The sequence below is a fragment of the Protopterus annectens genome, chromosome 4.part1 (assembly GCF_019279795.1).
Source record: "Protopterus annectens isolate FY-2018-M chromosome 4.part1, PAN1.0, whole genome shotgun sequence".
Classification (NCBI taxonomy): domain Eukaryota; kingdom Metazoa; phylum Chordata; order Ceratodontiformes; family Protopteridae; genus Protopterus; species Protopterus annectens.
This window is the reverse complement of record NC_056734.1, coordinates 808765471-808790820: the sequence shown is the minus strand read 5'-3', so window position 1 is coordinate 808790820 and position 25350 is coordinate 808765471. Positions and strand designations below refer to the sequence as shown.

The 25350-nt window shown below is 42.7% G+C and overlaps 1 protein-coding gene across 3 annotated transcripts in view; it reads left to right on the top strand.

Annotated features, from left to right (window-relative positions):
• Positions 1-25350, top strand: part of WDR33 (WD repeat domain 33) — a gene marked incomplete at its 5' end in the record, with an annotated part of 1521229 nt that overhangs the window by 741956 nt on the left and 753923 nt on the right. For all 3 annotated transcript variants that reach the window (XM_044070565.1, XM_044070566.1, XM_044070564.1), the window contains 1 exon segment: positions 18414-18568. In XM_044070565.1, coding sequence (XP_043926500.1) covers positions 18414-18568 — 155 coding nt within the window.

The window sequence follows — 25350 nt, the reverse complement described above, 5'->3', positions numbered from 1 at the left end:
TCAACCCCCATTATTTATTTAGACTATTAGGATTGTTGTTTTAGGACAGAATACTATGAAGTATGGAATTGCTAAGTGTTGACAAGTATAATAAAATGTTCTGAACTTTGGAGTATATTATGCCTTAACATAGTCAGGGGAAAATTGATTTAAGTTTTGTAGTTAAATTTGTAATATCAGCTAATGCTGAATTAGAGATCATGTTTCATGGCTGGAGTTTGCTTAAATAGGGTTATGTTTGAAGTGTTCCATCACATTTTCTAATGTATCTTCTGCACCATGGAATGTGCTACTTCCATTGTAGTGCTTCCTCCAAGTCATTCCAACTATGTGCGACTACATTTGAAGAAAAATCTTCATAAAAATTTTTCTTTCCATATGTTACTGAATGTTCTCTGAATTTGCCCTTAGTGATATGACAGTATATAGACATGAATGAGAACACTAGAGAGATTACACAAAGCCTCCTCCATTAAAGTCTGTAAACACACTGACACTGTCCCTTTGTTAATGTCAGTGAAGGTTACAGTAAAGTTATGTGGGTGATTCCTTAATAAAAATTTGAAATCTTTTAATTAGGAAACAGCCTACATAATATGTGTGACACAGGATGGAAAATGCTTCAGTGTGAAAGTATTTTAAAAATGCTTGGAAGTCATGGTAGGTAATTACATCATCACTGCATTTTGAGCAGTGAGGTCCAGCTAAAATGGTATGTACTGGTAAAATAAAGCTACTGAGTGTAAGAATTGGTACCCAGGGTTGGGGATGTAAAGTCATGATTGCTTCTCAGGTGACTGGCATTTAAATCATGGCTTGGGTGCTGGAAGAGCCATGGTAAGAGAAGTGTGACATTTTGTCAGGGCACCCACTTGATGGGTGGGATTTGGTGGCACCCAGTTGGTGGACCTGTTAGCTGCAGGGTGGAGGCTGGGGCCATTACAGTTCATTATTCAAGAGAAGTGGGGTGTGTCCACCCAAGCTGGTGATGGTAGCCCATGTGCTGTGCATGCTTAGTTGCTTAACTCTACAGAGGAGCATAGTTGTCTCCCTTCTTGATGTGGGTGTACATAGTGCCATAAATATGAGGTTATGGACATGTAGAACTCCCTCATGGCTACATCAGTAACAGCAATGCACCCATTTAGTTCTTGCCTGAAAATTGAGAGAATGAGCACTGTTTCCCCTGTGGGGATAAATAGGCAGCTGAAACGATGGCTCAGTGGTTAGTAGGCATGGCACTACAAGTAAAGAGTGTAGCGGAAAAGAAAAAGCAATATGATTTATATCACTGTTTGACAAGGCCACTATGTTTCCCCCATGAGAGTGCACACTTCATACACACACAGCGAGAAGGATGTTGCACAGCAGTTTGGTGCTGAAGTGCATGCCCCTTTACAGCCCTTGTATTACCACTCTCTCCTGTGAAGGTATTGGATAACCTACTCTACCCGCATTACACTTTAAGAATAGGCACTCCCATCTTTCCCATGCCATCTCTGTCCGGCACCTGAGCTGTAATCAAACTCTGAACATCTGGATCATAAGGCTTTATCCTTTATGCCAGCAGAGCTGGCATATAAAAATTCAGCCAATGCTTTGGTACAAAACTGGCTCAAGAATTCCAATTCTAACTTCATTTTTTTTACTACATCTCAGTCCTATTTACATAGCAGGGGGACGGCAGGTTTTCGGTGCAGAGTTTAGGCTGCTCTTGTATGCAGTAAGAGAAATGTTGCCGTGCCTGTTTTTTAATACTTCTGGTGTACTGAGAAAGTGATGCAAATGTATTCTGGGCATAACTTTTACCTGTTTTTTTGAGCAGGGGTCAGATAGCTCCCCAAATTGAAACTGGGTATTATGTCATACTGTGACAACAGAAGTCCCCTAAAACAATGCATCTGTCACATGTATGTAACTGGTCATATGTCAATTCCCCAAGGATAGTCCATCTGATAAGGTTCTTGGGTATAAACACACTCAGGAATGGCATTTGTCTCCAAGAATTTCACTGCATATTATTCCTGATTTACATGGCAGCACACTGTTTTGTCAAAAACATGGAGTTTACATCTCACGCTCTACACAGCAGAATGTATGGATATGGGCTGCATTTCCCCACCTTGAACAGAAGTTGTATATTCTGACCTAAAGGAAACTGGGTATGATGTAGCTTGGCAGCCTGGCACTTGGACTGTATAGGCCTTTTGGCTGAGACTGTTGTTAAGAGTTCTCACTCTGAAACATCAGACATTATCTAGTAAAATCTTTTAAACAGTCAATCTGATTATTCAATTATAAACTGTAGTTGAGTTTGGGCCTCTAAGTGTGTAAAATGAAGCAGGACACACAGGCAAGTTACTGCCTGAAACTTTGAAAATTAAATCTCACAGGGAAACTGGGAAATGGCGTTTTATACATAGGGTGTAAACGCAGGTATCTGTATGCCATTAATGTTAAACTGACATTTTGTATTGTTTCCAGTATAGGTGCTATGTTGAACTTTTGCTCATAATGCAGAATTCAGTAAAGGTCTACAGTACTCCTGTACTTGGTTATCACATCAGAAGGAAAATCCTATATATGTTGTCCAATTGTAACGTGCAGTGGATCCATTGCCATTCTTTCAAGCAGCTAAAAAGCTGGCATCAAATTCAGCATTGGGCAGACTGTAGCAGTCTTTGATGCATTTTATAATGAAACATGTAGTTGCTGCTTGAAAATGCCATCTGAATCGGCGACTGTAATATGCTGTTATATACATTGATACCAAATACAAATGTTTCATAGGCCTTCACTCTCACAGACTAATGTTTTATACTCTCTCGTTGCAAGACTGGTTCCTGATTTTTGTTCTCTTTTCCAGACCTGCTTATGATCTAGACTACAGCTTTCCCAAGTTGTCATTACATTAGATGTAAAAAATGTTTATTTCTCTAGCTCGGGGAAGTTTTTTGTCACTGGCATTATGATTTCCCCCCTCCAAAAAAAATGTAGACTTGTAAGCAGTAAAGTTAAATGAAGTAAATATTTTATGTACATGCCTTTGTACCTGGAGTCATGAACTTGCATGCATTCTGTAGCAGTGAGTCTTAAAATAGTATTCTAAGAAGGTTGCTATAATATAAAGTACCCAAGTACCAGCAGTAGTCTTATGTAGTCATTCGGTTGCTCTGTTTTTCCACATAGTTTCCTAATAAATGTGTACATTTCACATTTTTTATCAAGCTGTCACACGCTATGTATCTGAATCATATCAGAAGCATGTTCTCGTGAAGTTAAAAAAAAAAAGCCACTAGTACTCTACTCTGAAGGCGTTTCAGTCATTTTGTATATCTTTTTATGTCTCTGTCAAAATTAAAGTGCTAAAACTGATAATTACTGTGCACCTGCAGTAATAAGCCAGCGGTGATAAGAGTATTCCTTTTTTTCCCCTCCAAATTCATACTTTTTGGAGAAAATGTGAAATGACTGTCAACAGTGACCTCCTCCACAATAGCAAATCCAATACAAGAACACATTGTTTACAAATGTAACCGTTAATAATAATGGCAGTATATGTTAACAGATGAACTTGTAACATGATAATCCAGTAGTAGCTGTGTATACCAGCTGATGGTAAAAGTTTTGCTAAGTAAGCTGTAAAATAACATGATTTAATAAACTGAATAATGAGCTGTAATTGCTAGCAACTGGTGTGGCTTCTTTGGTATCCTGATGATTACTGGGAAGATTGAGGAAAACTCAGTACTGACAGCTGTCTTTCATAGCATCTCATAAGTTTATTCCACCCCCTCCCTCAAAGATAGGAGGGGTGAGTTTTTCCACAGGGAGGCAGTATATAGCCTAGAAACCAACACTACTTATTGTTCATAACGTGATTGTTTTAGGCAGAGTATTAAAAGTTTCGGTATTTAGACAAATCCAATCATACTTTCCCTTGAAAGAAATTCTGCCACTACTAGTAAATGCTGCAGATTCTTTCCAAGTAAGCTTTACCCAAGAATATTGCAGAAATTTGTATTGAATGCTGGGGGACAATGTTCTCTCCACTTCCACATTCCGACTTGCCTCCCAAGCCTCACTCCTGACTGTTTATACTCCCAGTATCCCTCGTATAGTATTTTTATATGATGGTCATATAATGAGGGTTAGGGTTATAGCATCTTCGTTAACTTGAAAATGTATTTCAGAAGGGATTCAAAGACTTCATGTCTGTTTCGGTAAGATAATCATGTATATGCACTGTCTTGTAATCCTTAGCTTTTGGTACACTTTTCTGTAGTACAAGTGAGGTGATACTTGGTGTATCCTTCTTGATGGTCTCTAGAATGTACAGTGGAAAAAATGTCATGTCAGAGCTGAAAGTATTTCAGTATATCTTTGTCATCTAGATTGTAGTAGTGCAGAGTATTCTTAGCATTCACAGTTAAGGGGCTAAGCTGTCCACTCTACCCTTCTAAAGCTTCTACAGCTCATAGGGGAGCATTCTATCCATTTAAAAACGTGAGTTTTTTTTTCATTTTAGCTTTAGTGTAGAGGGGCTGCATATTTAATGCGTTTCTATTGACATCCATGAAAAAAATACCAGCACATGCTTTTTGGAGTATCAGTTCCCCTAGATTACTTTATCTGGAGTATTCTTTTTTCATTTAGCAGGGAATGAGGAGTGTGCTCAGTTTAAAATAACTATAGAGGAGCTGGCAGGAATGAGTAAGATTTTTGAGCGAACAAAAATAGTATGTTAGTCATTTTCCAACTCCCTGACCTAATCATGAATCCATAGCTAAAGGTAAACATTTTATTTAAAAAAAATAAGCAGGATAAGAACTAATGCAGGGAGTCCTGCTGTGATTAAAATAAAAATGCAAATTGTGGAATCTGCATTGAGTGCTCTACAGGATCAGATATCATTGACTGGGGACCCCAGCCTATTTTACCAAGTGGGACTGCTTCTGCTGCAACTCATTGAGTTAAGATTCTTTCATCCGCTGCACAAGGTGGAAACCTGTTTGATGTCCGCTTTTTCTCCGTACCCATCTCACTGCGTCTGTGCTTTTATTTTTGTTTTTGAGGATTGTAAAAACCCACCTGATTGTAGAAGATTGCAGAAAGAAAATCTGATTGCCAGATGTCTTTTGTGGGACATAGTTTAGACGTCTTCTGAAGTCTTTTCAGAAGACTCTCCATGTTTCTTCTACTCCTTCACTAGATGACTTGTTTTTTCCTAGTTATTGTCTCTGGATCTGGAGCCTCTATTGCAACGGATTTTAAATCTTTGACAGTGGATTTTTTATGTGAAGGTATATATTAAAACACTGAGACCCAAAATCAACTGTCTATTACACTTGTACCATAAAGTTTCTCAATTCCCTTCAATAGCTGCTAAAGCAGCCATGGGCAAAGGTGTCTTATTTGCACAACTGGGATATGGCCTACCTTTGTTTGCTGCCACCTCTTGCAAACACAAAAGCTCTTCAAACGTTGTCAGATAAAATATGCCATTTTATCACCAGTTTCGCTGAAGAACACCACCACTGCCACATGCCATACAAGGCAAACCGGCTACTTGTACAAGGTGGTGCTGCCGCCATTCTTCTGGGAGCTCTACTTTTCACATTACTTCAGCAAAACACCCTGTCTCCTTTTGTAGTGATGCTAATTGCAGCCACCACTGCCTACAGCCTGAAGAGCCAATCTGCTAGTGGCTGTACCACAAAACAGCATTGTTCAGACAACATCTGGTCTATACTCTCTACAGACTTGTGGCAATCTTTCTCTCTCTCGCCATCTGACTTGACTGTACAAGCCACTGATAAGTTCACATCTGGTCTCAAACATTTTCTGATAGAACAATATAACTGCAAATGTTGACAAGCAAGATGTATAGTTAACTTTGCCCTTCTCATGTGATTGCACCTCTCAAGCTATGCATTTATTTAGTCCCCACTGTAACCTTTAAATACTCCACATGTGTAAATGTTACCTGTTCATTTCTTTTACTTTACCTGTCATCTCCTTTGATGACATTGTCACATTCTATTATCCTGCATCAGCTCTTGTAGAATTACTGCTCCACATCACCTCACAATGCTATACAGTTACTACCTTACATTATCATTGTTCCTTGTATGACTCTGCTTACATAATGATGCTTGTACATTGCTTGTTGTGTTTGTTGTTTTCTGGCAAAGTCCTGATGGTTTGATTGCAACCCAGGCTGAATCTGCAATTGCTCAAGTTGTGGTGATTTTTCTGCTTCATTCACCAAAATGTAAATAAAAGAAATGCAAGGTTTCTCCTGTGGTTTTCATATATTTATAGGTAGTTTTATCAAAAGGTATACTGCTTTATCTAAGCTTATTAGGGCTTCACCATTGCTATCCAAGCCATATAGAGAGTGGTACAGTTTCCTCAGGAAAATATCTTCATCTCAGTTCCTCCTCCTCCAAATTCTGTGGAAGATGGATTTTTTGGCTTATACTGATCAGAATATACTTGTTGGTTTGGATATTTATTTGGCGATGAAGATGCCCTTTGATTTGGTTCTGTTCCAGAGGGTTTCTTTTAGTGAGGCACTAAAATTCGTGAAATATGTTAAATGGGTTACAGAAATAGAACGGTATTCTGATTTGCTGATGTTTGGAGCATCTAAACTACTAAGCATATATCTGTTATAGGAAAACACTAAAGATGATGAATTATCATTTTAAGTGGGCTTCAGAAATTACCACGCAAGAAAAGGTATCCTTCGTTTTTAGTTTGTTGCATGTGGACCTGTTGCTGTACTGTCTATAATTCATCTTTTAAGAATGTATAGGTTGATCACATTCAACAGCTTAGTCTACTTACCAACAGCTTAGTATACTGCTACCTGTTCCTGAAAGGGTAGACACGTTTTACAAGGTTCAGGATAACGGTAGTACCACCCTAAAGGGAGGCCATCAGAGATTAATAAAATAACTCACAGATATGAAAGAGGCAGTTAAAATATTAACACTACTCTGTCTTATGGTGCATAATTCATACGTTTCAGATCTGGTTCCAAAAAGCTTGGAAGCAGTTTCTCTGTTTTTGTGAAGGTAATTTTAATTACCAGTTTGTTTCCTTGAAATTTAGCCTTCTATCTGTGCATTTAGTGTTTACCAGATGCCTGGCTGCAATATTTGCTCATCTTAGACTTTTGGACGTCCATACCTAGCTACTCTTATCTTGACTGCATATTCTCACCAAGTCACTTAAGAACTTGATCCTTGATTTCAGCAGTTAAGTGCTTCCTTAACGTGGGTATCTCTGCCTCATGTAAGTATCAGACTTGCTTCTGTTCCCAAGAGGTTTTTACTGGCTAGCCAGCATAGAGAATCTTATGTTGATAGCTTTTCTAGCCTTCTATCTGTGCATTTAGTGTTTACCAGATGCCTGGCTGCAATATTTGCACATCTTAGACTTTTGGACGTCCATACCTAGCTACTCTTATCTTGACTGCATATTCTCACCAAGTCACTTAAGAACTTGATCCTTGATTTCAGCAGTTAAGTGCTTCCTTAACGTGGGTATCTCTGCCTCATGTAAGTATCAGACTTGCTTCTGTTCCCAAGAGATTTTTACTGGCTAGCCAGCATAGAGAATCTTATGTTGATAGCTTTTCCTCAGGACAACACTTTTCCTGTATACTTCAAAGCAGAAAACTTTAACTGTAAAGATATTTTTCAAAACTTATTGCTTCCTGTTCTCATCTGTTGTGGTCTGCAACACAAGATTATACATGAGAAAGGTGAAGTGGTACCTCTTTAAACCTACCCTTGTAAAGTGATTTCATTTGTAGGACAAGACAGATTGCCACAAACTAGGGACCATCTTTTCTTTCCTTCAGTTCCATACTGGATACAGTCCACAGACTAGATTTTGCTTAGAGGGTCCCTCACCGAGATTTCAGAGATCAAAGCCCAATGAGTCCATCCCATAGGAAATAGCATATCATCCTATAGGAGGTGTTGACTGTCCAGCAGGTCCCCATCAGTCAAGTCAAACCTGAGACCAGAGACTTTGTAGATCTTTATAGTGCAGCATTTATGTGGTATGTCATGCGGAGAAGTTTATGTTCTTGTGACCATTTTACAGTAGCCAAGATTGTTTGGAAAAGAGCAGTCCAAATAAAAAAAAAAAAAAAAACTTGTTTCGAGCCAGTCACATTAGGTCAACACAACAGTGGTGGATTTAATCAGTAAATATCAGTCTCTCGAGAGTGATAACTGGATAGATATTTTGTCGTGATTGCTTCAAAATGGGATGATCCAAGAGTGGACCTTTTTGCTTGCTGTCCGCATTATCCACTTGTCTTCCAGGCTTTTCCATGATCATTCACAAGTAAGACCACCATTTTTGTAATATGGAGTCGATGCTTAGTGTAGTCATTTCTTAGATCCATAGTACTTCACAGTATCACTCTTCATTGAAGCTCAACTAAGTGAAAATAATTCAGTGAATTTACCTGTTACTGAGTCTATTAGATACAGTTAAATATTAGTCAGCATTTGGTACAATTCCTCTGTCATGGAAACTTGGGGAAGATGGACACTATCTTCCAAGGTAGTGATGCCTCAGAATTTTAATATTTAAGTTTGCATCTAGAGCACACAACCCCTGCATATAGTGGTAATGGGGTGCAATTGAGCTTGCCTCCCTGCCAGAATAGCTTCAGATCAGTGAATCAGAAAACAGAAGCTTAGTATACTAAAGTACAGATTCCTTAGGTTATTTTCAGCAAGATGTGCTTAAGCAAAAAAAGCTTATGCAAGGTGTCAGACCTATTTCTTGCAAGTTATCCGATTCTAAAGCATCTAAAGAGAAAAAATAGGAGTAATTCTTGATCACAGATAACCAGGACATCCATGCGGTCCCCCTAAATAATACTGGTGGTCTCCAGCCTGTATCTTCACAGGAAGTTAGCAGTATAAAAGTAGGCACATTATTGTACTAAACACTCAAGTCCCACAACCAAACCGCCTCAAGGAACTTGGGTTAACTCCAAGTAGCTGATGCTCCTCTTTAGAGGAGTTAACTGTAGTAAATTAAGCTAAAATGTCTGTCACATATCTGGTCTGTCTAACTATATCACATTTTGCTTTTGGTATAAAAACAATGGAGTTTGGTTGGTATGTACTTTCTTACCCCAGATTTTGTTGTTTCTTGCTACTCTGTGTAATGCTGGCTTTGGCTTGCTCTTCTAAGGTGCATAGTAAATGAATTTATATAAACAATCGTCAGTCTCTGTTTCGGCCTCCAAGACACATTGAAGTGATCCTCTTTTAAACTAGGAGACCTGATGTGTCAGGTACTGACAAGGGCCTTTTATAAGAGACTTCTCCAGAGCAGGCAGAAAAACAACTTCATTCAAGAAATGTGGTTCTAGAGCATATTCTTTGTAAAGAGGTAAAGCCATTTCTCTCTAGCTGGTTGGTATACTTTTCCTTTCTCATAATCTAGCTCATGACTGCTTACTGCTTGACTGACATTGTACTTGGACACCCTTTGCTTTTTGGATATTAAGCCCACTTGGTGTCACCATGCAACTTCTTTATGCTAAATTAGACTGGGTTATGTGAGTTACCTGTCTTCCAAATGCTGACCAGCCAACATGAATCCTTCGAGTGGCCTCAGTACATCTCTGTTCCTGGTGAAGTTCTCTTGTTCTTTGAAAAAAAAAAAAAAAGAAAAAAACTTCATACGAATTTTTATCTAACTTTATCATTTCTCACTTTGTGATTGTAAGTGTGCTTTAGCTTACAGTCCTTAGTGTCATTTATCAAACTTGAAGCATATTTTTTTTGAAAGCATGAGGATTTGCAACTAATGACCCAGCCCTGCTTCATGCTCGAGCCTGACCGACACAGCCCTTAGAGCTAATCCTATTCCCTAAGTTATGGATCTGGCTTGCCGAATTCCCTTACCTGCATTGTTCTAACATGCCAGAGGCTGCTCACCTTGGACACCTGCTGCAGACAACACATCATCAGTAGGGTTAAACTAACCTGTCTCATGATGGTGTAAACCTAGCTCATGTTCCATATTAGTGGGTGAACAATCCAATGCTTGATGAATTCTGCATTACAATGATAGGAAGAACGAACATTGAAGAATCAGAAAGCGACATTGCTATGAATGCTTGGCTGCCACAAGCCAGTTATCCCTGTGGTAACTTTTCTGACACCTCCTGCTTAAAACCCAAAAAGCCAGGAGGATTGAGGCCCCGCTTTCACAGTCTGTATTCATGCTGAAAATCAAGATCAAGTGAGCTTTTGCCCTTCTACTCCACGGGAGGTTTCTGTTCTCCCTGAGCTTACCTTGGGACACCCGTGTTACTCTTTGACAGGTGTACCGCCCTAGTCATACTCCGCACTTGACACTGTCCCTGGAACAGGTCGCTCCCACGCACTTGGAGCCAGAAGTGAGAGCTCTGGTGGGGCTTACCCCCCCTGCCTCACTGGGTAAGTGAAAAAAACAATAACAGTAGTGCTATTCCAGCGGAGACAGAGGCCTCCCACTTATTCTACAATTCTCAAGTGTCTTCACAGTGTCAGACTACAGTCAAGCTCAACAGGGTTTTCTTTCCCCACTGATTCTGCCAAGCCCATTCCCCTTGGCTGTGGTTTTGCTAGATAGTAGGTAGGGACAGTGAGACTCTCATTCATCCATTCATGTGCATCACTAATTAGATGATACGCATTTGGCTACCTTGAGAGTGTCACTTACTCCCGCCATTTACCCAAGCTTCACTGAATTTCTTCACTTTCACATTCAGAGCACTGGGTAGAAATCACATCACGTCAACATCTGTTTCGGGCCTTGTGATGCTTTGTTTTAATTAAACAGATTCACCTGGTCCATGGTCCATACCAGTTCTAAGTCCACTGCTAGCTGCTTGACAATGCGGGATGCTGGTCAGGACCAGTGCCCGCCACAGCCAGGACGATCCACAGGAAGGGCCTGGCGTGCATCTAGAGTCACCACCACTTCCCCTCTGGGAGGGGAGGCACAGAGCGGAGGCAACTCCACTGCATGCATCCAACCCCGCTTCACACATGAGCCCGACCAACCCAGCCCTTGGAGCCAGTCCTTATCCCACAGTTAGGGATCAGACTTGCCGGCTTCCCTTACCTGCATTGTTCTAACGTGCCAGAGATTGTTCACTTTGGAGACCTACTGCAGATAAAGGTACAGCCCAGTGTAAGTCTTACTCCCTCTCCCCTGGATTTTGAAGGGTTGGCAAGAGCTCACCTGGCATGGCCAGAACTGCAACGCGTTTCAGGCGTGGGCCCCTTCTCTCTCGGCAAACCCATTCCAGGGCACCCTGCCCTTTAAAAAGAAAAGAGAACTCTCCCAGGACTTCTGGCCGGCTTCTCCGGGATTATTTGCGTCACAGCACTTGACACTGCAAAGCCCCCATCTCTGCCTCTATGGATTCGGGGATCTGAACCGGACTCCCTTTCAGTCGGCCAAAGGTGATGAAGGCCATCACCTGTCCCTTCGGAATGGAGCTCGCCTATCTCTCAGGACTGACTGACCCATGTTCCACTGCTGTTCACTTGGTACCCTTCTCCACTTCGGCCTTCAAAGCTCTCATTTGAATATTTGCAACTACCATCAAGATCTGCACCCACGGCAGCTTCCCCCAGGTCCTTGCCTACAGTGCTACCATGGTGACCCACATACTCGTTGAGGCATAGCCCCCTTGGCTCCCAGTGCCTGCAATGGCCGAGTATGGGCCAGACACTCCAGCACCATCCATTTTTAGTGCGAGTTGATTCAGCAGGTGAGTTGCTAAACACTCCTTAGTGGATTCTGACTTCCTTCGCTTCCATCCTGTTATCTACATCAATCCACACCTTTTCTAGGTTGTGATGAGCGTTTGCACTGGGACGCCTTAACCTGGCGCTCGGTTCATCCTGCAGAGGCAGTTCTGCTTACCAAAAGTGGCCCACTGAGCACTTGCATTCCACGCTCGGCTCCAAGACAGCAAGTCGGGCTTCTTACTCATTTAAAGTTTGAGAATAGGTTGAGATTGTTTCAGCCCCAAGACCTCTAGTCATTTACTTTACCAGATAAAACTGCATCCACCGAGCGCCAGGTATCCTGAGGGAAACTTTGGAGGGAGGCAGCTACTAGATGCTTTGAGTAGTCTTTTGCCACTATACCCAGGTTGGATAACGTATAAGAGAATTTAAGTACATTTTTCTGCACTTTTTTTTAAAAAAATACAGTATTTAAATTGATTTAAACTGTGTATGAAGGAGTGTTGAAGGAATTTTTATCTGAAGTTATTCTGCTCTTCAGTTATTCCCACCCACCCGCCCTGTTTTTGTTTTGGTGTTAATCTTAGTGGCATTGAAACTGCCCGCCCCTCAGCCTGCCTCTGGGCCCATCTCATTTGCTCACTCAACTGAGTGCAGTGAGATCATATTCTGATTTCAGGCACTCCTACTGTGTACAAAGAGAGCATCTGGGAAATAGAAAAAAAAAAAAAAATTAAGCTTATTTCCTGCCTTTCTTGTTAAGTGGTACAGACTATTTGTAGGCTTCTGAGCCCCCAAGCCCTTCTGTGTTTGAGGGAAGCCTTCTAGCTTGTTTATTTCTTATAACTAGCCAGTTTTCTAGTTTCAGCACTCAAATCTGTTTCTTTGATCTCAGCACTTGTTCAGAAAAAAAAAAAAAAAAAAAAAATTTCATCTGCTTTTACTGTACTTGTGTTTTTACCTACTTCTTTTTACTTTTGCATCATTTTAAAATACTCAATTGTATTTATTACTGCTTGGTGTAACTCATTCTAAGCCTTTTGGTTTAAACACTTGGGCTTCGGACCAGTTAGTTGTTTTGCACTGAGAGGGTTTGTGGTCTACACTGTTGTGGCAGAACAGGTAGCTTACATCCTTCTAGGTTGAGAACTGCTGATTGAGGGCTCAGTGTCTGTTATTCTAAAAGTGTATTAATTCTGGTTTAAGCACTTGGGCTTTCAAGCCAGTTATTTTACATTAAGAGGGTTCGTGGTCTGCACTCTTGTGGGAGGAGAGGCTGGACTCTGCCCTTCTGAGCTGGGAATTTCTGGTTAAAGGCTTATAGTGCATGCATATCTGAACTGTTCCTTACTGAAGTTGGTGCGCCTTGTTTGCTGTGGCATAGACTGGATTCGGACCTGCTGGATCTAGCTTTGTTTGTGTAACTTGAGCACTAATCCAGACATTCTCTAAAGTATTCAATGGTATTTATTACTGCTTGGTTGTAACTTGATTAAAGTGTAGCTATCATTCAAGTCTTTTGGATTAAGCACTTGGGCTTCAGAACAGTTGTTTTACATTAGGAAGGTTTGTGGCAAGCACTGTGGTGGCAGGACAGGTAGCTTTCATCCTTCTAAGTTGGGAACTGTTGATTGAGAGCCCAGTGTCCAAGTGTATTAGTTTTGGTTTAGGCACTTGGGCTTCAGGCCAGTTATTTTACATTAAGAAGGTTCGTGGTCTGCACTCTTGTGGGAGAAGAGGCTGGACTCTGCCCTTCTGAGCTGGGAATTTTCTGGTTAAAGGTTTATAGTGCCTGAATATTTGAACTGTATCTTACTGAAATTGGTTCACCTTGTTTGCTCTAACATAGACTAGATCCAGGCCTACTGAATCTAGCTTTGTTTATATGCTTGTTGTTTGTTTGCTTGTTATTTCCCTGGAAGCTAATTCCACCTAATACGCAACTTCTCAGCTTCTGTGGATCACTAGTGATATCTGCATTGCTTACTGTACTTATTTCCTTGTTTCACTTGAAAGAAAGTTACTGTTTGTCGTTTTGCATTTAGTTACTTGTAACACATTGCACTCAAGTTACCTGGCACTTGCTCACTAAAGCAATTATATAAGTCAGCACTAAAAATTAAAAGCACTACACCCTCACTCCCCACTGGCCCTTGTTTTCAATTAAGGATTTCCCAATATTATTCTAGCATGTCCAAAGGTCAGTTGTCAATCTCCTCTCCGGTCCAGCTGGTGAATCTGGGAATCTTGAGGCAATGTTATAACTGCCTCATGTACACAGACAACTCTCTCCTCCTCCCACATAACACAAATACTTGCGAGAGATGCAGCTATTTAGCCAAACTGGAGGCTGAGCTCTCTCAACTCAGGACTGGCAAGACCAGACAGGAGGAGAAGGCAACTACACACACCACAAAACCAGCCTCACATAATGCTACCACTCCACTGAATCAAACACATAAACACACAAAGAAATACTCGGAGGCTCTGAGTAAAAATTTACCTAAACAGCAGAGGCCTCCAAAGCAGACACCCAAACAACTGCTACCTCAAGACACCCCACAAGCAACACATAAACCACAAAAGCAGTGTGCAAAGCAGTCACAGCCCTTAAGGCCAAATACAACACCAAACATACTTGTCATAGGTGACTCCATAGTCAGACACACTGGCGTCCCACTCACCAGGCTGAACAAGGAGAGGGTCACAGTAAGCTGCCTATCGGGCGCTAGAATCCGCCACATAACACAAGCACTCGGGTCACTCCATGGCAAGTACAAATATGACACAGTCATTGTCCATGCTGGTGTGAACGACCTGAGACGTACCTCCCTGGACTACATGAAAAGAGACATAGAGGAGCTCTCTGATTATGTAGCCCAGGCAGGTATGACCCTAACCCTGAGCAGTATCCTTCCTTCACCAAGAATGATGCCACAATATAGAGACAAGATGATCAGCTTTAACAATTGGCTTAATGTCTGGTGTCATTCAAAGGGGATCCAGTGTCTGTCTGCCTGGGATGACATGCTTGACAAGCCACGCTGCTTTGCAAGGAGCGGCTTGCACCTGTCACCCTTGGGATTCCGGATATTGGCTAAGGCTCTTGCCACCCCCATAGTGCCTTTTTTAGGCAAGGCTCAAATTCTAAACCTACCACCCTAGAAAACAAAAATGGGAAGAAACTGAGGGTAATGCTGCTCAATGCCAGAAGTCTAAATCTCAAAATGCACGCTTTTCGAGGCCCTTCTCAGTATGGAGAACATCGATGTCTGTGCTGTAACTGAAACCTGGTTCAAGGCTCCTGAGAGCACCCCGGCACTATTAGGTTTTACCTCATATGCGTTCCGGCCCCAAAACCCGGACCACACCACAAAAGGAGGGGGTGTATCCATATTCATAAAGGATACTCACACCTCCAGGTTGGTGGCAACGCATGAAGCTTCGGAAACCATCCAGGTGCAACTAACCATAGGCAAAACTGCTCTACAAATTGTAGCATGCTACAGGCCACCCTCTCAATCTCAGGAACCCCACACAGCCTTCCTGAAGACACTGGAGGGTATAAATGTATCTCCAAACACCATCATATTGGGTGACTTCAACTACCCGAATATAGACTGGGAACATTACTCAAGCCCTAACTTTCTAGCCCAACGGTTCCTGGAGTTCATAAATTCAAATGCCATGGAACAGCTAGTCACTGTTCCCACGAGAGGAGAAAATATACTAGATCTCATTGTCACAAACATGGGGACAAAATGCTCCACACCGAAGTATATCCCTCATTGGTGAGATCTGATCATAAACTAATCTCACTGGAAATCCACATCCCGCCCCCACCCCAAGCAAAAGACCATAGTGAAGAACTTCTCTAAAGCAAACTTCACACTACTCAAGACTGGTGTGGTATCCTTCAAGGCCCCTGAGCCAGAGGAAACCACAACCCAAGCTGCGGAAGCCCTTACAAATGCCTTCTATGAACACCTCCAGGACTGCATGGATCAGGCAATCCCAAATAAAACCAAGACTCTTTCCACAAAGGGCAAGCGTCCAGTCTGGTGGACCCCAGCCATTAACAAACTTTACAATAAGAGGAGAAAGCTATTACATGATAGAACAAAATCCATAAAAGGGAAGTCACCCCTGATCATTATTAGTAAAAAATACGAGCACTCATAAAATCAACTAAGGCCAATTTTGAGAGAAAAATTGCCATGGATTCAAAGGACAATCATAAGGCCTTTTTCAGCTATGTTAGGAACCTGGGTGGAAACTCCCAGATATGCTCAGAATTAGTCCAAAATGATACAAAAATCACTGAACCCACAGACATTGCCAACATACTGGCAGACAGGTTCAGTGCAAACTTCACCCCTCTCCCCTAAAGGAGAGATAACTATCCCAGCCGAGTGTAGCCTCCCGGACATCTCAAATGCGCAGGTGAAAGCTGCTCTCTCTAAAGCTAAAAACACAGCATCAATGGGACCGGATGGTGTCCCCGGCTGTGTGCTACACGAGCTAAATGAGGAATTAAACCCGCACATAAGGCAGCTGTTTAATCTCAGCCTTACCACAGGATACGTGCCCAAGGAGTGGCGTACGGCAACTGTGGTCCCACTCCACAAAGGCGGTGCCTCTATGGACCCTGGTAATTACCGCCCCATAAGCTTAACAAGTCTAGTCTGCAAAGCTATGGAGAGGATCATAATGGAGCTCATAAACAAAGATATAGGGGACTTGCAGACATTGGACTCGACCCAGTTTGGCTTTGTCAAGGGAAGATCATGCCTTTTGAACTTGGTTGACTTCTTCGAAACCGTCACCAAGGCCATTGATGAGGGAAAGGCAGTCCATACAGCCTACCTTGACCTTGCAAAGGCTTTCGACACAATACCCACTCGGGTATTGTAGAAAAACTTACCAGCTTAAATGTAAACCCATATGTCACAAGATGGGTTGCAAACTGGCTTAAGGACAGAACCCACAGGGTTAGAGTTGCTGGCGCTGTGTCAGACTCCAAGCCGGTCACAAGTGGTGTCCCACAGGGCTCGGTCCTTGGCCCCTATTGTTTGGCATCTACTTCTCAGAAGTACAGGCCAACATGGGAGGACTTTGGCTGACAAAGTTTGCAGACGACTGCAAACTGGGCGCCATAGTGGAAAGTGCATCGGACACGGATATCCTTCAGAAGGGACTCACGGAAACAGATAGCTGGTGCCAGAGCCATGGCCTGAAGTTAAACGCCAAAAATGTATAGTCATACCCTTCGGGAAAAACAAGGTAACCCCAAGCTACCATATAGGTGGCAATCCACTAAGCACAGAAGAGGTTATCAGGGACCTGGAGACCCAGGTTGACAGTGGCCTTTCTTTTGACACTCACATTGCTAAAGTGGTTAGAAAGACCTTCTACATTGCCCACCTGATCATGAAGGGATTCACATCCAGATCTAGTGAGGTCATTGTTCCCCTGTACTCTTCACTTATCAGACCAATGATCGAGTACAATGCCCCATTCGGGATGTATCTCACCCGACATCTGCAGCAATTGGAGAGACCCCAAAGTTCCTCACCAAAAGGATAAAGGGACTCCAAAATCTGTCATATGCTGCCAGATTGAAGAAACTCCAGCTCTATTCAGTCGCATACCGTCTGCTCAGAGGTGACATGTGCCTGACATACAAGGCCATGTCCAACCCGGAATTAATGGACATGCTCCACCTCAAAAATCCAAATCCACCAAAACCACTAGAGCAAGCGACTTAAACCTTAGCACGGATATAAATAGGGCGTGCTGGAGGGATAGATTTATCACTCAGAGACTCCCTATGCTGTGGAATAAAATCCCGGTCCATGTGAGGCAGAGCACCTCGCTGACTCTGTTCAAGAGAAATCTAGACCTGTGGATGGGAGATCGTAGGTTTACCCCAGGAATCATCTCTGTGTCACTGCTGGACAGAGGCACAACAAACTAATGGGCACAGTATTTTTTCATATAAGGGGTGGCGTAAGCCACAATAATTTGGGCTAGGCTTATAAATGCCTTAGGGCAGATAGCCTAGTATAAACCTATGAACCTATGAACCAATTTGCACATCAAGACCACTATGGACCTCCACTAGAATTTCTTCTGGCTTCGCCCTGTCCAGGTATAGTTCACCATCTTTCGGCTCCCACCAGCTACACTCGTGCTCCACCTCCCTGATAGGACAGGTGAGATGAGCCAGTGGTGTGCCCCCCTTCACACGGGGTGGGGGGGTCCTGCCTCGGCCGGTGCACGCCGGTCATCACTTTCATTGCGCCATGGGTTCTCCTGCCCACCTTTGGACTTGCGCACTTGTTATACTCCTCCTTCCCTGTAGCTGGATAGTTGTACACTGCTTTATCTCCTAGAACTGTTTGGCTTTCCATTATAGATAATCACTTGAAATGTGAGTCTTGATGATTTGATGTATTCTTTAGGCATTAAAATAGGGAGAGTATTGCATTTCTCGTGTATTTTTTTTATTCCAATAGTACAGCAAAGGCAATGGTAAGAGAAGCATTCATGTGATGACCCTTTAGGCTTAATTTCCTCAGTTACCTGTTTTTGCATTTCATGTTATTCTGTATCCTTTAGGCATGCACATAAGAACACTGTGATGGAAGTAAAGTGGAATTTGAATGGAAACTGGCTACTTACTGCATCACGTGATCACCTCTGTAAACTATTTGACATCAGGAATTTAAAAGAAGAGCTTCAGGTGTTCAGAGGTCACAAAAAGGAAGCTACAGGTAAGATATCACTGTACAGGTGATGTGTTTTCTTTCTTTGTTCATTTCTCCTGTGCTTGCCAGAAAGCTGTATATCCACTGTGGTGAGTGGTATTTAAGTCCAAAGTATCACTTTTGATCACTTGGAATGCATTGTACCAAGATCATCAAAGTATGAAAGTCAAGCAAGGTGCTGGTGTGCTGGTGTCTGGACTAAGATTTGTATTACTGTCTCAGGGAAGCCAAATTCTTGAATGAGCACTGACATTTGTCCCTTTGCTGTACATTTTTTTTGGTTATAGAGTTTAATTGCTGCTTAGATCTCTGTTCAAATTGTTGTCTCACTGTTCTGAGAGACTGATCGGCAAATATACAGAGCCGAGTATATTTTTTTGGTTTTAAAGTTTGTACTGTTAGTTGTTGCTTAGATCTCTGTTGAAACTGTTTTGTCCCACCCATCCCTATTTTTGGTTTGTAGTTTAAATTTGGTGGCTTTTGCAGTTGCCCGCCCCACTGTAGATTTGATCTGGGACACTCCCCCAGTCCCATCTCTTTACCACATTCTACCTAATAAACTTTTTCTGCACTTGCTTTTAGTCCTTTTTAATTGCATTTTTTTTAACTGTTTGGTCTAATATTGCTGCGTACTCAAGTGTGCTAGCTTGCACTGGATGTGAATTGTTTTTACTACTGTTTTTGCTACTTTTCTGTAAAAAAAAAAAAAAAAAAAAAAAAACTAAGCCTGTTTCCTACCTTTCCTGTAACTAGTGTTCCAGCTACAGATTTGCTGTGTCCAGGACTGTATGTAAGCTTCTGAGCCCCCCAAGCCTTTCTGTGTTGGAGGGAAGCCTTCTAGCTTATCAGTGGGAGTGGTAAGCACTAGGTAACCTGTCTACCACATAAGGAGTGGTTCTGGCCCAGAAATTGTAGTTATTGGCCATTTGGGCAATCTTCCATCTCTCTCAACTTTCTGATTTGAAAGCCTGCATTTGCACTTGTTTCTGTCCTGTAACTCGTCTAGTGCAGATACAGATTTTTAGTTTTAGCACTTAAATTTGCTTATTCATGCTCAGCACTTGTTCAGAACTTGTAAGCATTAAATAAACTAATTACTATAGCACTCAATCTTCCTCACTACCTAGAGGAAAACAGTTTTTGTACTTACTTTTCTCGTTTGCTTAGAGAAAAACAGCTCTTGTACTCACTTTCCTGACTTATCTAGAGGAAAATAGTTTTTTTATTCAGGCATGTCCAAGTGTCAGCTCCCAGTGTTCTCTCCTGTCTCTGATGAATCTGGGCATCTTGAGGCAATGTAGAAATTGCCTCATGTACACAGACAACCCTCCTCCTACCACCAAACACTACAACCTGTGAGAGATGCACTTATCTAGCCAAACTAGAGGTAAAGCTCTCTCCAACCAAGACTGAACTTGACAGTCATGAGGAGAAGGTAAACATTTGCACCACACCACACTCATCACATAGTCTCACTAAATCTACACCACAAACATCCACACATAGTAACACAAAAACATTCGCGGAGGCTCTCAGTAATAATCTTTCTAAGCAACAGAGACCTCCAAAGCAGAAACGCAAGCAACCTCCATCCCCCAACACAACCCAAATGACACTTAGCCCACAGACTCGGTGTGCCACTTCAACCACAGCCAATAAGGCAAAACAACGTACCCAACACACTAGTCATAGGTGACTCTATAGTCAGGCACACTGATGTCCCACTCACCAGGCTAAACAAGGAGAAGGTTACTGTCAGCTGCCTGTCGGGTGCCAGGATCTGCCACATAACCCACGCACTCAGGTCACTCCACAAGTACAAATATGACTCTGTCATTGTCCATGTTGGTGTGAATGACCTGAGACGTACCGCCGTGGACTACATGAAGAGACATGGAAGAGCTCTCCAATCTTGAAGCCCAGGCAGGTATGACCCTAGCCCTGAGTAGCATTCTGCCATAGCCCAGAATGATACCGCAGTACAAGGATAAAATGATTGACTTCAACAATTGGCTAAGCTTCTGGTATCATTCTATGGGGATCCAGTATCTGTCTGCTTGGGATGACGTGGTTGACGGACCACGATGCTTTGCCACAGATGGCCTGCACCTTGTCGCCCCTGGGATTCCGGATACTGGCTAAGGCTCTTGCTGCCCCTATAGTGCCTTTTTTAGGCAGGGTTCAAATAAATTCACCACCATGACAGGAACAGGCAAACAAAAACTGAGGGTAATGCTACTCAATGCTAGAAGTCTAAATCTCAAAGTGCACTCACTCGAGGCACTCCTTAAAATGGAGAACATCGATATCTGTGCAGTGACTGAGACCTGGTTCAAGGCTCCAGAGAGCACCCCTGCACTACCAGGCTATAACTCATACCACACTTTTCGGCCATGTAACCTGGACCGAAACACCAAAGGCAGAGGTGTGTCCATATTCATTAAGGATATCCACACCTCCAGGCTAGTTGCTCAGCATAATGCATCTGAGGTTATCCAAGTGCAACTAACTCTGGGCAAAACTGCAATCCAAATTGTAGCTTGCTACAGATCCCCCCCATGCCCCAGGATTCCCACTCCTCTTTTCTTGATGTACTGGAAAATATTAGGGTTCAACCAAACACCCTAATAATGGGCGACTTCAACTAACCCACCATTAACTGGGAAAACTACTCGTGTACCAACTCCTTAGCCCAACGCTTTCTGGAATTCATAAACTCCAATGCCCTAGATCAACTTATCCACACCCCCACCAGGGGCAACAATATCCTAGACCTAGTCATTACCAACATAAGTGACCAGTGTTCCACACCTGAAGTCAACTCCTCGTTGGTCTGATCTGACCATAAGCTTATCTCCCTTGATATCCACATCCCGTCCCCACCCCCATTAAGGAAACCACAGTAAAAAATTTCTCCAAAGCCAACTTCATGCTTCTTAAGACAGAAGTGGTGAACTTCATGACACCCATGCAGATGGGCAAATACAGTTACAGTTGCTGAATCCTACACAAATGCACTCTATAAGCAATTACACGAGTGCATGGATTGTGCTATCCCAAACAGAACCAAGATGCTATCCTCCAAAAAAAAGGAAGCCAATCTGGTATCCCCCTGCCATAAACAAGCTGTACAACAAAAGGAAGAAACTGTTCCAAAAGAGAGTTAAATCCCATGAGTGGAGGAGCTCTCTGGTCAGCCTCAGTAAGAAGCTGAGATCCCTTATAAAATCCTCCAAAGCTAGCTATGAAAACAAAATCGCCACTAAATCCAAGAACATCCACAAAGCATTCTATAGCTATGTCAAGAATCTAGATGGAAACACCCAGATCTGCTCTGAGTTACAGCACAAAGGCATGAAAATTACAGAACCAACTGATATTGCCAACATCTTGGCAGATAGGTTCAGTGCTAACTTTACTCCCCTCTCACCCCCTAAAAGGCTCATATCTATACAGGAAGAATGCAGAGTCCCTGTAATCACAACTACGCAGGAAAAAGCTGCACTCTCTAAAGCCAAAAACACAGCATCCATGGGACCAGACAACATCCCAGGCTGCGTTTTACATGAACTGGCTCCCCACTTAAGCACCATGTTCAATAATAGCCCTGCATCAGGCTTTGTGCCCACTGAATGGCACACAGCAACAGTTATCCCACTCCATAAAGGGGGCGACACCAGTGATCCTGGGAACTATCGACCTGTTAGCCTGACGAGCCTGATCTGCAAGGCCATGGAAGATATCATCATGGAACTCAGAAACAAAGACATTATTAACCTCCAAACTCTGGATCCCACCCAGTTCAGGTTTGTGAAAGGCAGATCATGCCTCCTGAGCCTGATCGACTTCTTTGAGGCAGTCACCAAAGCCGTGGATGAGGGTAAGGTGATTCACACAGCTTATCTTGACCTCGCCAAGGCTTTCGACACCATCCCCTATTCTGGAATTATAGCTAAACTCACTAAACTTAGGTATAAATCCCTATGTCACAAGATGGGTTGCCAACTGGCTCACTGACAGAACCCACACTGTAAAAGTTGCAAACTCCAAATCTGACCTCAAAGCAGTGACAAGTGGAGTACCACAGGGTTCCGTCCTGGGACCACTCCTGTTTGGTATCTACTTCTGTGAATTACAGGCTAACACAGAAGGCCTCTGGCTAACGAAGTTCGTAAATGACTGCAAACTGGGAGCCATAGTCAAGTCCCCAAATGATGTGGACATCCTACAGAAGGGCCTCACTGAGACAGATGCCTGGTGTCAGAGCCATGGCCTCAAGCTCAATGCCAAAAAGTGCAGTGTCATCCCCTTTGGTAAAAACTCTGTACCCATGAACTACCACATAGGCAGCAATCTACTTATCACTGAATGCGTGATGAGACCGACAGTAGTCTCTCCTTTGATAGTCACATTGCCACAGTAGTCAGGAAGTCCTATGTGGCACACCTCATCATAAAAGGGTTCTCATCCAGGAAAAAAGAGGTCATTGTTCCCCTCTACTCGTCACTCATTAGACCCATTATAGAGTACAACGCCCCTTTTGGAATGTACCTCACAAGACCTCTGCAGCAGCTGGAAAGGCCACAGAAGTACCTCACAAAGAGGATTACTGGCCTCAAACAAATACCCTACACTGACCGCCTCAAAAAACTCCAGCTTTACTCAGTAGCATATCGCCTACTCCGAGGTGATCTCTGCCTAACATATAAAGCTATGTCAAACCCAGAGCTGTTGGACATGCTGCACCTAAAGAAATCCCAATCCCTCCAAGCTACACGCTCTAGGGACCTAAACCTTGTCACCACAATAAACAGGACACACTGGAGGGATAGATTCCTGTCCCAGAGACTTCCTATACTCTGGAACAAGCTACCCATCTATGTCAAGCAAAGTTCTTCATTAACACACTTCAAGAAAAATCTTGATGAGTGGATGGGAAATAGGAAATACACCCCGGGGATCACTTCTGTGTCTGCTCGACAGTGGCACAGGAAAATAACTTTCTTGGGTGGCGTAAGCTATGGAACCTTGCTGGCTAGGCTTACGTAGGCCCTTGGGCCGATAGCCTAGTACCTACCTATGAACCTATAAAGCTGTGTAATAGAGCTGGCAGTGATTTTTGAGGCTGTTACTGGTATGAGTGCTGTGATAGGTACAGTAAATGGATGCATCTCTGAATGGCATCATGCATACTGCACTCCTTGCTTCATTTTGCACTTTCTTAGGACTAGTAGGTTTGATCATGCTACAATGCTCATGGCCTTTTTTAGCACTGCTTTATTAAGCTCAGCATTTATCAAAATCATCATATTACACGATTCACATATTCACTTTTCTTTTTTCATAAACTTTTGAAACTACTGACTTTGTTCCAACCAGTAAATGTGCATGACATTCGCTACTCTTATTTTTGTCATTTTCATCTCCCCCAGTCCGTTTTGTGAAAGTAATGATCCCGCACACTCTATTTAAAGGTATGCATCTTATTCTTTCACCTATATAACAAGCCCTCCTCCTACTGTTTCATTTTGTTTGTGTAATACATACCACATTTTGCAAGGTGGGTCTAACCCTTGACTTTCCACTTTCTGGTTATCACATTTTTGGCTCCTAATATACTTAAGGTCTTATGTCTTGTCATTCTAGTTCCAGTACTCCAACTTAGTAGCATCATCACTTAAGTAACTTCAGCTTGTTTGCCAAGCATCTGCTCAAGGGCATTCTGTATTGCATTTTTAAACAGTCATTTCTGCACACTCCCAGAAAGTATGCTCCCAGTTTCTAATCTTACTTCCTGCATGCTTCCATTGTTACTGTGAACCCAAGGGGAGATGCTTTACAATTCTTTACAGGGGTATAAAAATATCTATGTAAGCATTTCCATGCAACTCTCCTAAACTGTTCACCCAACCATTAATTCCTGTCCTGCCTGAGTTCCTCTGATTTTTTTATTATATCTTAAAATTCTACATTCCCTAGAAGTTGCTCCTTTTTTTAGGCTTGTCTGATGTTCTTGTTTCACTGTTGCAGTCATCACACTTGGGTTATCTGCCTGCGGGTAGACCTCATTCAGCCTGAACACCAGAGACTTGGTATTTCTGCATCTGTTGCTTTCGCTCCAGGACTGACGTCAGGGGTATAAAAACAGGCAGCCGACGCCATTACATCAGTTTTTCTTGCCGAGGAGCCCGAAGCAGAAGCAGTTTGCATGAGTGCCAGTCTGCCGCTATCTGAGTTTTCATTTCCGAATTGAATCATCCTGAAGTCTTCTAAAGCTAAGTACCCCGTTGGGGATCCTTTTTTCTTTCTCTAACCGACGTCGGAAAAAGTTAATTGTCTCGCCTGTGGAAAGCAAATGCCACACTGAGATTTCCATTCTTACTGCATCACCTGTTTAGGCCCAGACCACGACATACCTCGCTGTCTGTTTTGTGCTTTGTTCAGCACCCGAACTATTCGTCGTCAGGCTCTTATTGTCACTAAATACTTTCGCTCTTGATCTCCGTATTCCAAAATGGCTTCGGTAAGCCATCCAACTACCGATCTTCTGGAAAAACATAAGGATAAAGATACAGACCGCACAGGTCCAAAACTGCCGGCAACGCTTCCTTTAAGCTAGTCAACAGTTCGCTGGTACTCAGTGAGGTGCTTTCCCAGCCCCTGATGCCCACTTTGATGGATTCACAGGCCGCTACCGAGACCCGTTCAGAGTCCAGTATGCCGCTAGACTCTTCTTTGACTACGGAACCTGCGGATGTCTCTACCTTGGATGGGTCCAGAGCCGCTGT